The sequence below is a fragment of the Artemia sp. Qi Xiang Cuo genome, chromosome 1, assembly GCF_049724085.1.
Source record: "Artemia sp. Qi Xiang Cuo chromosome 1, ASM4972408v1, whole genome shotgun sequence".
Classification (NCBI taxonomy): domain Eukaryota; kingdom Metazoa; phylum Arthropoda; class Branchiopoda; order Anostraca; family Artemiidae; genus Artemia; species Artemia sp. Qi Xiang Cuo.
The window spans coordinates 18,616,877-18,631,200 of NC_142794.1; the positions used below are offsets into that span (position 1 = coordinate 18,616,877).

Genomic DNA, 14,324 nt, shown 5'->3' on the forward strand with positions numbered 1-14,324 from the left:
TATTTAGCAATTTATTACAATAAACCAATTTGAATTAGTTGTAACTTTGACAATTAAAACCCAACTGAATTGGGGAGGGGGCACATTTCCTCCTCTAGATTTTGAAAAGTACCCATTTTTGGTATTTTCATTGAAAAATTTGAAAAAAAATTCCCCGCCCTCAAGATTTTGAAAAATACATCCCACCAAGGCCGTATCCAGGGGGAGGGAGGTTAGGGGATTTGAAACAATATTTTTGTGAATCGTCACCACTGACTAGACCCCCCTCCCCCTTCCATTTATCTAAAATAAACCAGTAAAGCAATTTTTTAATTGTATGAATAACTTTCCCAGTCTCTGTGACGAATACCAATCAAATAAGGTACCAGTTAAAAAAAAAAGGTAAAAAAAAGGGGACAGGTAAAAGGGTAAAACAAAAAGGTAAAAAAAAAAAGGTAAAACAAAAGGTGACAGGTAAAACAGTAAAACAAAAAGGTAAAAAAGGTAAAAAAAAAAAAAGGTGACAGGTAAAACAGTAAAACAAAAAGGTAAAAAAGGTAAAAAAAAAAAGGTGACAGGTAAAAAAAAGGTGAAGTACCCAAGGCAGTTAAAATGAAACACGATTGTTTGAATTGCTTAACTGGAAACTCACTCAACTATGCATGTCTCAAGAAACTAGAAAAATCGAGAAAACCAATTTTCAATAAAAAAAAGAACCTTATAAAAAATACAAGATAGTAGCGAGCTCCAAAAAAAAAAAAAATCCGAATAAAATTTTGGTAGGTTACAGCGATATAGAAAAATTATTTTCCTTGCGTAGATAATGTTAAATAAATTAAATGTTAAAAATATAAAAAATTAAATAATATTGCAGATTATTATTTTGAAAGGGAAGGGACAGTACGGGTTTTAACACTTCCAAAATATTCCTCCGATTCGTAAATTAGTCGTAAAAATGCAGGTAAAATGACTGAATATAGATAAAAAGACTCTTATACCCCCTTCCACGAAAAAAAGTTATGTTGGTAAACCCCCCGCCCCAGACAGAAATCTGGAATACAGACTGACCAGTATATAAAATAGCAGAGTCGATGCACAGCAGATTTTGAAAATTCATGTTTTCTGTACAAGAATGATCGCCATCTAGCTTTTACTAGCCCACAAATAGATGTCACCATTGACAGACTTGATTTTTTTAACGGTATATAGCCCAACACTTAGCCTCCAATCATACGAGTTAAAAATAATTGTTTAATTTAGGATCAAACAAGTTACAATATGTTTATCTTTCAGCTAAAATTCAGCATTGAGGAGAAAAGTGAGGCACCTGGCAAAAAAAAAGGTAGGAAGAAAGAGAGGTTTGATACCGTTCAATCACTTTTGAATCTTAAAAGGGCACTAGAACGTTGCACTTCGAATTAACTGACCCCTCTCTGAAATTTCTGCGACTACCCCTCCATATGAAGTGGCTCTAGCACAAAGAACGAAAAACAACTTCTAAGGCAATTTCCAAATTTACTAAACAAATAGTCCCGTGACAACACATTATAACCTGGCCAATGGTTAGTTATTACTTAGTTAGGCTCGATCTAAATGTGTTTGCAATGGTAACACATACTGACAACTTAGGAACACATGGGTTCGAACTTTGAGGTAAGAAGGAGGGATCAAAATATGTTTCAATGGGAAAAGGTAATCACTTCGCAAAGTGCGTTTTAGACCAGAGTTTTAAAACTAGGCTTAGGAACCCTTTGCACTGACCTTAGAGAATTGTTCCCCCTCCCGTAAAAACAGGTATGTTTAGGAGCGTTAAATATGAATTCTTTTCATTTCAAGTCTGGTAATAAAGCAAAATCAACTTACCGACGCGTTCTAAGAGAGCAAGGAAAAATATAAAAGAAAAGTCAATGTTGATTAAAAAAAAAGTGATACAGAATAGCAGAAAAACTTTAATAGCAGACATAAAACATTAATAGCGGAAAATAGAATAGCTGACAAATTGCAGTAATAGAAATAAACATTAGTAGCATAGAAAGGATAGCGGGAAAATTTCAATAGCAGAAAAAAGGAGGCAAGAACGATTTTCATAACACAAAACCCAGCTGAAAAAGCCTCGGGCAATAATGCAGCAGTTTACAGAAGGAAAAGAAACTCAACCGTACAATATAAAAGAATACAAAAAACGAAACTTATAAAATAGAATATGAAAAATGATAAATTTTGTTCCTAAAAAAATAGAATAGAAGAAAAAAAGGAGACTAGAACAAACTTGATAATACGAAACACAACTGAAAAAGCATGCAGTAATAGTGCAGCGATTTGCAGAAGGGATAGGTACTCAACCATGAAATATAAAGAACAGTAAGAAGAGGATGATTTAATACAAAAAGAAACATGTATGACAAATTATAAAAGAATGATGAATTTTGTTCCTAAAATAATAGAATAGAACAAACAAGCAGACAAGAACAAAATTGACAATACGGAACCAAACCGAAAAAGCATGTGGTAATACTGAAGCGATTTAGAGAAGAAGAAGAAAATTTAAAATAAAAGGATAATATAAATAGAAGCAAACTCAAACGATTTTATTGTCAAACGCCATAGACGGTCATGCCGATGAGTGACAGTTCTTGTCACAATAAAAGATAAGGCACTAAACTTTCTGAAAAAAAAAAAAATTAAGTTCGAGTTAGAAAAAAAAATTTTAAATCAACTACCAACAAAAAGAATAATGAACTAAAACAAATATACATGTACAATTATTGAAGAGAGAATGTAGCATTAAAACCTTGACGAACGAGGGAAGGAAACTATTTGCGTAATATGCATATGTCGTGCTGTTACCGGCTGAATTTTAGGTACCAGCTCAGCTAATTGTTGCGGGAGCTGTTGGTAAAAAGGGAGATGTTCAGGGGGGAGGGAAAGATTTCACGAAGCCGGGGATTTGCCAAAATACCGACAGCAAACTTAAAACAACTCATCACGGTGTTCTGAAAGAGTTGCAAGGGAAGATTGTTTTAAAAGTGAGCAATAAGCGACTTTGAGGGCTTTAGAAAGTACCAGAAGAGCTCGGTATTGGATCCTTTTCAGGCGGTCCTGCTAATACAAAGTCAGGCCGTAATCACAAACGGGACAAGCAGATTCTACCAGCGGCCAGATAAAAGTAAAGAACATACATACTAGGTGGGGGTTAGGACACCATGACGTGCAAGCAGTTTTAAAGATAGGATACCCTGGTTAGCCCGTTAGATCATCTCCCGTGTCTGCTTTTCTCACTTCAGGTCATCTGTGAGATATTAGAGGCAACGCTGTAGCGTTGCCTATAGTAAAGGCCATACCTCTCCAATGTTTTTTTTTGTTTTTTTTTTTCCCAGAGGCACTTCATATGGAAGGGGTCGTCGTAGAAACTTCAAAACAGGTTCATTCGACTGGAAATTCAAAGGGCTAGTACCATTCTCCATCGTTGAAAAGAATGGAAGGGAAAATAGCCCCCCCCCCCACGCCCATCATTACATCCCATACCTTCCAAAATATTTATCAGTTACCATTTTTTTGAATCTGGGTTGACTTATTGAGAGACAATGCGTTCTTGAGAAGACAAATCCCCCCAAACCCACATGGCAAGAGTTTTTTGTTATGGCCCGGGGGCACATAAGGTTTTTATATAAGGCGCTTTCGGAGCAACCTCAAAAAAGGCTAATTCGATTGGTCATTCAAAGGGCTAGTGCCCTTTTTAATAGTCGAAAGTGATTGGAGGATAACTACCCCCCCCCACTCCTATTATTCCCCCAAACACCTCCACTCGACATTTTGAGAAAGTCATTTTGCTCAGCGTATTTGATTTCCTGATAGAAAATATGTTTTTGAGGAGGACAATCCCCCACAACAACCCTCAGGGCAAGGGTTTTAAGTTATGCCCTGGGGGCATATAAGATTTTTATAGGCGTTGTCGTAGAAACTTCAAAAAAGGCTCATTCGATTAGAAATTCAAAGGGCTAGTGCCCTTTTTAATGGTCGAAAGTGATTGGAGGGCAACTACCCCCCCTCCCACGCCCATCATTCACCCCAACACATCCAAGGCAAGGGTTTTAAGTTATACCCTGGGGGCATATAAGGTTTTTATAGAAGGCGGTGTCGTAGAAACTTCAAAAAAGGCTCATTCAATTGGAAATTCAAAGGGCTAGTGCACTTTTAATAGTCGAAAGTGATTGGAAGGCAACTAACCCCCCTCTCACGCCACCTTTTCCCCAAACACATCCAATCAAAATTTTGATACACCCATTTTATTAAACGTAGTTTTAATTCTGGATATTAGGTCTTTGAGGATGACAACTCTCCCACAGCCCTCAAGACAAGGGTTGTAATTTCAGGATTCTCCGAATCCTTCCCGTTATTTCTTATGGAAGGGATGCTCGTATAAACTTTAGAGAGGGCTCATGTGATTGGAAATTGAAAGTTCTTGTTCACTTTTTAAGAGTCAAAAGAGATTGGTGGGCAACTAGCCCCCCCCACGCCTCAACGCCCTAAATGCATCAGATAAAAATTTTGAGATAGACATTTTCTTAAAATAGTTCAAAGTTCTGATAACAAAAAACTCCGGTGTCGACACAGCCCACCAGGGCCCGGGGGTAGGCGTTGTAAGTTATGCCCTGGGGTTATATAAACAATCAAACAATCATTAAATAAGCAATCAATGCAAACAAACATTCAATAGATATTAATATAAATAAACAAATAAATTTAGTGCTGGTATTAATGTAAATTAATAAATAAATTTCTGCTGGGTGGAATTTAATGCGGGGGAATTATTAGCAGGAAACGAAAATGTTCTTTGAGCGGGGAGGAATTTCCTAGGGGTGGGTTTTCCAAATGTGAATTATTCAGGGAGGGGACGACTAAACCCATTCGATAATATTCTAAATTTTACATCTGAAAGTAACGGGAATAAAGAATCAACGGAAATGTCAGAGATAGCACTTCAGGTTCCTTTAGACGATTTTGTTCGTGTCTTTTGAAACAACACATTTTCAAAAGACAGATTATTTTGATTTTTTTTACTTTCTCTGTGGCAGCTCAATTATGCATGTGAGGGGGGAGACTTCCCCCCACCACTGTCTTCACTAAGGTTTCAGTTTTTATCTCAAGGCTTAAAAATAAACGCAAAGCGATAAAAGTATAACTCAAAATAACATATATAGAATAAAATATGCACATGACACGGAAAATTTAATCAAAATTGCATATTATGAGTTGAGGCTCACCCATATGATGGCCCAGGGGCTCACCATTCCACAATCTATGATATCAATCCTGCAATAACTGAAAATATAAATTATTTTTGAGTATTTTAACGTCTTCCACAACTCAAACGGTCCAACCATCTACAGCCCAATGAGTCTGTCTAACCTCCTAAATCGGCAACAGAGGAGATAAGTGAAGTTCCACCCCGTATTGGATGAGTCTCCAACCTCCCTCCCCCTCTCCTACTGTCTATGCTAAAGTGTTTTTCTTTCTGCCAAGTGCACCGCCCCCACCCCACAGACATTAATAAGGTAAAATTTTGTCTGGGAAGAACACATATGAAATCTATTATTATTATACAATATATAAGGTTAAAATAAATAATCTGTGATAGATGCAAAATTTCTTTGGCAAACAAATCCTATTAAGGTCTATTCTAAACTGTTGTGATCCCCTTAGGTCAGCAAGTGAAATAGTCTAAACCCCCTTATTGGAGTTATTTTTTCAATCCATTCATTTGTGTCAGTCGTTGTCCACGAGTTATGCAGGCTGTCTATTGTTCATGTATGAGGTTTTTATCAAAGAGATAATCGTATAGACTTTGAAAAAAGCCTCATTCGGTTTAAATTGAAAGTTCTAGATCCGTTTTTTTAAGTCAAGAATAATCGGACAGTAAGCAACCCCCCCCCCCATGCCATAAAAACTTGAAACTTTTTGCAATCAAAACGAACAAAAATTAATTTAAAAAAAAAATTCCGAAAAACAAGATGTTTCAAAGAAAAGAAAAGGCCATTTTAAACTTAGGCTCAGGAGATACAAATAGCTGTTAAAATTCAAACTCAAAACGACCAAAAATTACTAGTAAAGAATAAATGAAACCCAAAACGAACAGAAATTAAATAAACAATCATAGCAAAAAAACATACAACAAGTAATAATATAAATGAATAAATAGATCTTAAAACGAGTATTGCTTAGATTCAATAAGAAAATCAAGCTTAAAACGAAAAACAATATTTGGCTATTAAAGTATAAATGAAACTTAAAACGAACAGAAATTAAATAAACAATCAATGCGAACAAACATACAATATATATTAATGTAAATGAATAAATAAATTTTAAAACGAGTGAAACTTAAATTGAATATGCAAATCAAGTTACAATCGAATAAAAATAACTACAAACAAGAGTTTGGGTATCGCCTCACTGCAGAAGCCTAAAACCTGCTGCGTCATTGGCGCTTTACTGGAAACAAATTATAATACAAATATTTTCTTTTGTGCTTAATATTGCAAATAAATATTAAAATTACAGTAAAATTTTGAACTGATGAGCTTTCAGTAATTAATATCATTATACATCAAATATTCAGTTTGATTTTTTAATTCTTTCCAAGAAGGGTCAAGACAAATATAGTTTCACTACAAACAAAATTTGGATACTGTCCCCTTCTTTAACTGTAAAAACCTAAATCCTTCTGCGTCATAGGCGCTTCACTGAAAACGAATTTCTCTTATATTACAATTTTTTTCTTTTCCAGTTCTTACAGCATTGAAAAGGAAAATAAAAATTACAGTGAAAAAAAAATCTTGAACTGATGGATCTTTCAACAATTAATATCATTATATATTTAATATTCAATTTGAGTTTGTTTATACTGTCAAAGACTGTTCAACATTCATATGGTTTTCAGTAAAGCGCCAATGACCCAGTAGGTTCTTGGCATCTGCAGTGAGATGATACCCCTACTTTTGTTTGTAATTATCTTTATTCGATTCAAATTTGATTTATATATTCAATTTAAGTTTAATTCGTTTTAAAATTTATTTATTTATTTGCATTAATATATATTCTATGTTTGTTATATATAGAACATAAAAGAATGATCAATGTTAATTCTTAAAAAAATGGAACAAAGGAGAAGATAGAGAATCGAATAGAATAGAAAAGGAGACGAGGAAAAATTTCGAGGAGAAAAGAAGTGAATTTGCCACGAAAAGTCTGAAATATTCAACGGAATATATTCCTGCATAAATTTCTGAAATTTTAAAGTAAAGCGGGAATTCTATCAGACCAATCGCATGGAAATATTCAATTCTATCCCCTGTTTAAAAATGAAATTACCGTTCTTGTTGCTAAACTCTTTACTAAAGCACCCCAAATTAGTAAAGCGCCTTTCATTAATACTATTAAAATTCTATAGCTAGGAATTTTAAAAAGATAAGTGACTTCAAAGAATAGGATAAAAGGTACACAAAACCAACATACAAGAACGTAAATATGAAATAGCAAATATATGAACAGGATAGACAGGATAGAACAGGATATATTTTTTTTTTGGGGGGGGGGGTATATCTATATACCTAATTGGCAGATCTAGGTTATTAATGGAACAACACAGGTGCGCAGGATCAAAGATGTGCAAAATCGCAAAAATGAACATAAAAAAACAATACAGGAATGCTGTTATTGATGTTAAAAGTAAAGATCTAGTAGTGTCTAAGGTTAATTTAAAGGTGAAATTTGTGAAGGATAACTATCTTCTGGGAACTCCAGGATCGGAATTTAAGAGAAACTTTCTAGGAACAGTTGAATACTAAATTGCAGAGTTTAAAATCTGACAATGTAGAAGACGGACTGAATGATTTCAGGAAAATAATTTGTGAAGTTGCTGATGGTGTTGTAGGGAAAAAAGTTAGGAACACAGCTAGGAATATTAGTGAAAATGCTTTGTGTTTAATAGAGAGGTGAAGGGGCTTGCATGAGAATTATCTGAGTGATAGATCATATGAAAATATGAGTTGCAAATAGCAAATATATGAACAGGATGGACTTGGAAATATGCAAGTTTTTTGGGAGAGAGGGGACATATCTTTATACACACTCGGCCAATCCAGATTATTGATGGCCTAATACACATACACCTCTAACCTGACTGCCTAAAAATACAATATAGGCCTTTGGCCAAAAAATAGTTAGATGTTTTTTGCATTCAACCTGCACTATCACCTTAAAATGTAACAACACTGGAACACATTTTGTCTTGATATTAATTAAATTTCTTGTACTCAAAGAATGATTTAGTACATTTAGTTGTCACAAAGTAAAAATTATAATTATAATTTGTGATGTTGCTACCAAATTACTTTTAGAAAGAAAAACTTGGCAGTTTATTTCAGGAGTTCTACACTCTCAGTAGATGCAACATAAGTTGTTGATGCCCAAGATCAAGAGATAATAGGTCTGCATTAATTCTAGATCACTAACCCTTCTAAGACAGGAACTCCCAACCAGCGATTTGTAGGCCAAATGCTGGGGTACAGAATTTAATCTTGGTAGCCTACACATATGTATAGGTTATAGTGGCTACAAATATAAAATTGCCATAATGATTTCTACAAGAGAAATGAACATGGAATGAAAGAAGACAATCTACGCAAGGCCGGAGTCATCTCAAATTTGAGATCCGTGTTCAAGGAGAATATGATAGGCAGATCTTGATCTGCTATCACAGATCATTGATCTAACATACGTAGATCAATCTGTGTATGTTAGCTAGTTTTCTGTCCGGCCGTGAACAATGTGTAGTCCTCCCTAACGGGGATTCATGAGGTTTTTCCTCGATTTTCTGTGGAGCACCTCAAGGGACTAAATTAGGTCCTTTAGTACTTTTAATTGTTTTTAATAATGTTTTACCAAGTTTTTACAACTCTTTTAAATTTGCGGATGATTTGACATTACTGAACTATTGTCAAACATCTAATACTTTGGATGTTACACTTGACTCACTCATTAACAGTTTTAAGACTGATCATGACAAGGTTAAACTCAACTGAAGCATAACCAAAAGCTGTTTCATGCTAATTTCCTTTTTAGAAACATACCTCCTATCAATAATTACCTTTGCATACCAAATTTAAATACGGTTAAACTGCTTGGTGTGCAGTTGGACAATGACCTTAAATAGAACTCCCACATTTCCCACTTAAATAAATCTGGTAGTTTTCTCCTTAAGTATTTCTCCCTTCTCAAACGGCTTTCCATATCAATCCAGAACCTTAAAATAATTTATTGTTCGTATATAAAACCCTGTCTTGAATATGCTTGCCCTGTCTGGTACCCTGGGTTGACCAAAGACCAATGTTCTAAAATTAAAAGTATTCAAAAAGAGCAATAAAAATTATACTGGGGACGTTCTATACTACATACGATGAAAGTTTGGCTAGACTTGTACATACTAAATTGGAATCACGACGTCACATCCTTACCATGAACGGTCACAAGTGCCTTAGTTCTGAATATCATCGACATTTTCTTCTCTCGCCCCCCCCCCCCCTATAAAGAAAATCCCCCAATCCTTCCTGATACAAGACTCAATGCTCGTAGAGCTCCAAATGCCCAACTTGACTTGCGTCCCCAAATGTTGACCATGAGGTACAAAAACTCTTTTGTCCCCTATTTTGTTTCACATTTTAACAGTAGATTTAACTGTTTGTTTTATGTTTATCCCCTAACATCTGTTATATCATTCTAATTGTTCTGACGTGCTTATGCTAGCTTTTGTGCTATTTTAGCCAATATATCATATTCTATTCCTACGATAAAGGAATCAATAGACAACCATGGTGTTCCCTTTTAAAACAGTAAATGCATAAAGCTTTTTTCTTGTGCTTTTTTGTAATTCATGTGCTTGTTATGTTTAATTATTCTGCTTGTGTGCTTATTTTATGAATTTTAATTTTGTTTTGTCATTTTCCTTCCTCTTCTCCTTTTTTCTCTCTTTGTTATACTCCGTTTGTTATTGTGTTTACAACGGATCATAAACAAATTAAATAAAATTCAACATATCATTTGAATGATGATCTAGAAGAGATCCACGGCTCAACTGCACAATCTGAGGCAACTGAGACAATAAGCCTCAGTTAACTCAGTAAGAACAAAAATGAAATAATCATAATCACAAATCGTGGCTATCCTGTCTGTAGTCAAGGGAAGTGAGTAGGAATAGAAACACGACAATCTACGGGGGAGGGAAGGAGACCTGAGCTATCACAAAGTTGAGAGCCCTAATCAAGAAGAATAAGTTTGGCTGATCTGTACGTCACTTGAACGATTATTTTGAATGAGGGTTCTCGAACTGTTGCACAAGTACACTGCTTATATATAAAATGAAATAAAAGCCCGAAATTGGATATATCCGAAATATAAAGTTTATATCAGAGGTTCCAGACTCACGGTAGATTCTTCTCAAGAAATTAAATTAATATGAAGACAAAATGTGTTCCAGTGTTGTTACATTTTAAGGTGAGAGAGCTGGTTGAATGCAAAAAGCAACTGGTGGACCGCAAGTGGCCGATGGGCTGTAGTTGGCTCACGGTTATTCCTGGTGACTGCTTGGTAGCAAGGGGAATTTATTTATTTTTTTTTGAATTTTTATTGAATTTTTTTTTAATTTTGAATTTATTTTTTTTTGAATTTGCACTTTAAATTTTAGGGACGGGAGACGCTACTTTGAAAATTCTTAAAGGGCCGCAATTTCAATTTACTGAATTAAGACTCTAATTATTTTTTGGCCCGAAATATAAAGCCCAAAATATGCTTGGTTTTCGACTCACAGTTTTTAAAATAGATTCTAATTGGTTCTATACTCCAATTTTGGGCCTTTATTTCATTTTAGGAAGGGAAGGAGTTTTAAATGTGGTTCGGAAACCACGCATATTTTATGTATACTACCCAATAAAAAGATAGAGCAAGCAAAGAATTGCTCCAGCTGGATTCAATTGGACAGGCCGTCTATTCGTCATTTTATTCGTATTTTAAGCCAGGCCGTCTATTCGTCAAAATTACAACCTGAGTTGGCTAATTTTACAAGAAAAACAGATCGAGTACTAACCCTTCTCTGATTAAGTGCTAACCTTTCCAAACCGGGCAGCAGTATAATTAAAAAAGCAGGCCTAGTTGCTTTGGAAAAGCAACTAGTTTTATTTTTAACACCTCTTTCGTACCCTTTACGAATACAATAAGACATAATGGCCGACCTATCAGAAAGTCAATAATCAATTTTAGTCTAACAGTTCATCTGCTACTGATTCATCCTACCCTATGAATTAACGAAACTTCTTGGTTAAAAAGAGTCCTTGCGTTGGACCCGAAGCTGGAATCAAACCTCTGGCCCTGTATTGCCAAGCAGATATCAAACCACTGTGCTTACCCAAATTAACGTCAGTTCTTGATTTTCCCTAACGGCTGTAAGAGCATAGCTCAAACACTACCTGACTCGATTAAGATTTTTTAAAACATTCTGAAATTTTCTGAAAACAACGCAAGAGGCTTAATTAACGATAAATAAGATAATTAAAGTAATAGATAATTAAATAAGATAGTTAATAAGATATTAACGATACGGTAACTAACAATAAATAAATTGGGCTTCGAAGCTGTTAGAAATTTCAAGTTCGAGGGTTTATTTTTCAAATATGTATGGTTACAACGAGGTCTTCCATATTATCCACCCTAAATTATTTTATTGAATAAAATAATATGAATCTAGCCAAGAATATTCAGCAAACAAATTTTTCGAAAGGCGTTAAATATAATAGTTGAAATATTACCCGACTTGATGAGAATCCAATAAATTCAAGAAGCTTGAGAACCTTTGCAGGCAACATAGATATCATCAAATTGAAAGCTCCAACACCCATTCTCACTCCTGACTCAAAATGCATTGTATGTTTATCTTCTGAAACATCACGGTTCTGCAGGATTTGCCAACATTCCCTATAAAACAATTGTGCTCATGAAATTAGTTAAAAATAAATATTAAATATACTACTTTAATATTAAACACAGAATATAGGTTTGCTATAAAATATACTTACGAATAACATTAGATTATACATGCTCAAATATATTTGATAATTAAATTATCACATATTAAAATACATTTATGCAGCCTTATAAACAACTGCTTTGATTAAATTAGCAAACAAAAATATTTAATATACTATCTTAATATTAAACACAGAATATAGGCCTACTATAAAATATACTTACGAATAACATTAGATTATACATACTCAAATATATTTGATCATTACATTATCACATATTGAAATAGATTTATACAGCCCTATAAACAACTGTTTTGGTTAAATTAGCAGAAAATAAATATTAAATATAATGTTTTGATATTAAATACAAAATATACTATAAAACATACTTACGAATAACATTAGATTATACATACTCAAATATATTTGATCATTACATTATCACATATTGAAATAGATTTATACAGCCCTATAAACAACTGTTTTGGTTAAATTAGCAGAAAATAAATATTAAATATAATGTTTTTATATTAAATACAAAATATACTATAAAACATACTTACGAATAACATTACATTATATATGCTCAAATAAATCTGTTCATTACATTATTACATATTAAAACAAGTTTATACACATTTAAAATATAATATTGAGATCCCAAGTTTTCTTTTGGTAGATACTCTGATGACTAAAAATTAGGTGCCCCCCCCCTGAGGTAGAGCCAGTCCCTAAATTTAGCCCCCCCACCTTTTATTTGCTCCGGGAAGTTAGATTGGGTCCTGACAAAAAAAATAAAAAATTGAGCATTAGCTCTTGCTTTCCACCTACGGCCTTAAGAGCCTAGCTTAAATATTACCCGAATCAATGTGGATTTTTTAAATTAAAACACAAAATTAATTGAACATGGGATAATTACACATTAAAATATATCAGATTATCTAGCGTTAGATTATTTATATACCTAAGATATAACATTAAGTTCAAGCATAATATACCAAATATTTAATGGTTGATTAAAATATAAAACTCTTATTTGCAAATAAATCGAATTATTTAACGAGAATTATAATTAATTCTAGATAACTTATATTGTGTTTTTAATTAAACACTACTGGGTTTGTAGTTTTGCAACTTGTTACTATAGTAATATGCTTTTTATACCATAGTTTACTTTTTCCAACGAACATGACTGATTTGAGTGTGTTTTTTTTTCTATCCCAGTCAATGACACATTCGAGGGGATGAAATTTTCGATCATACTTGCTTGCCCTTCTTATCTGTGTCTACTTAGAAGAGACAAAAGATGAAATAATATTATTTATATATAATACAATATTATTTATTATTAAATGTCATTCATAAGCACACACAATAACAAATCGAATATAAGAGAAGAAGAAAAAAAGAGAAAAGTACAAGACGGAAAATGACAAATAAAATAAAATTAATAAAATAAGCACACAAACCCAATAACTAACCAAATAATTACAAAGAACACATAACAAGCACAATAATTACAAAAAAGGAAGAAAAAAAACGCGATACGTTTACTGTTTTAAAAGGGAACACCATGGGGATCCGTTGATTCCGTTATTATAAGCTTCAAAGCATCTGCCGATGGCAAGTATTAGGGTCTATATTAGGGTCTAAAATATCAGGAAAATAGAAATCAATTAAATATGGTTACTTACTTTTATTTTCAAGGAATGATGATGAAAATATGGGGAAAATATGGAGAATTTCGGATTCAATTCGCTTATTATTACTGCCAACATATTTCAAAAATACAAAATGATTATAACCGTTAGGTTATTTATAAGTGCCGCACCCTTAAAACTTTTGCGCCTGGGGTAAGTGATCCTTCTCTCCCCTCCATGTCATTATTCACTACCCTTTTTTCACTTTTCTCTCTATACAAATTCTCTCTGTATACTTTTTCTCTCTGAATACTTTTTCTCTCTGTATACAAATTTTGCAGATAAACTTTAATCTTTTCTCTCTGTATACTTTTTCTCTCTGTATACAAATTTTTAAGATAAACTTTAATCTTTTTTTCTATCAAACACCATAAGCCTATCTCATTTTCTAACAAAGTAAGCTACAATCCATCAATTGATATACTGCATATTATGTATAGTAATATTTATTTATTACCCTTGTATATAAAAGACATAAATAGTGCGATGGAACTCACAGAAAAAAGCGAAAAAGAACGTAAACAAGCAAGAATCAACAGAAGAACTAGTTAAAAACTGGATTGTACAG

The 14,324-nt window shown here is 33.5% G+C and overlaps 1 protein-coding gene across 3 annotated transcripts in view; it reads right to left on the reverse strand.

Moving 5' to 3' along the window:
• The window catches only part of LOC148956078 (tetratricopeptide repeat protein 39B-like), a 276,357-nt gene that overhangs the window by 73,052 nt on the left and 188,981 nt on the right, over nt 1-14,324 (reverse strand). For all 3 annotated transcript variants that reach the window (XM_089092458.1, XM_089092545.1, XM_089092376.1), the window contains one exon: nt 11,838-12,003. In XM_089092458.1, the coding sequence (XP_088948584.1) occupies nt 11,838-12,003 (166 nt within the window). The remainder of the gene's footprint in view (nt 1-11,837; nt 12,004-14,324) is intronic.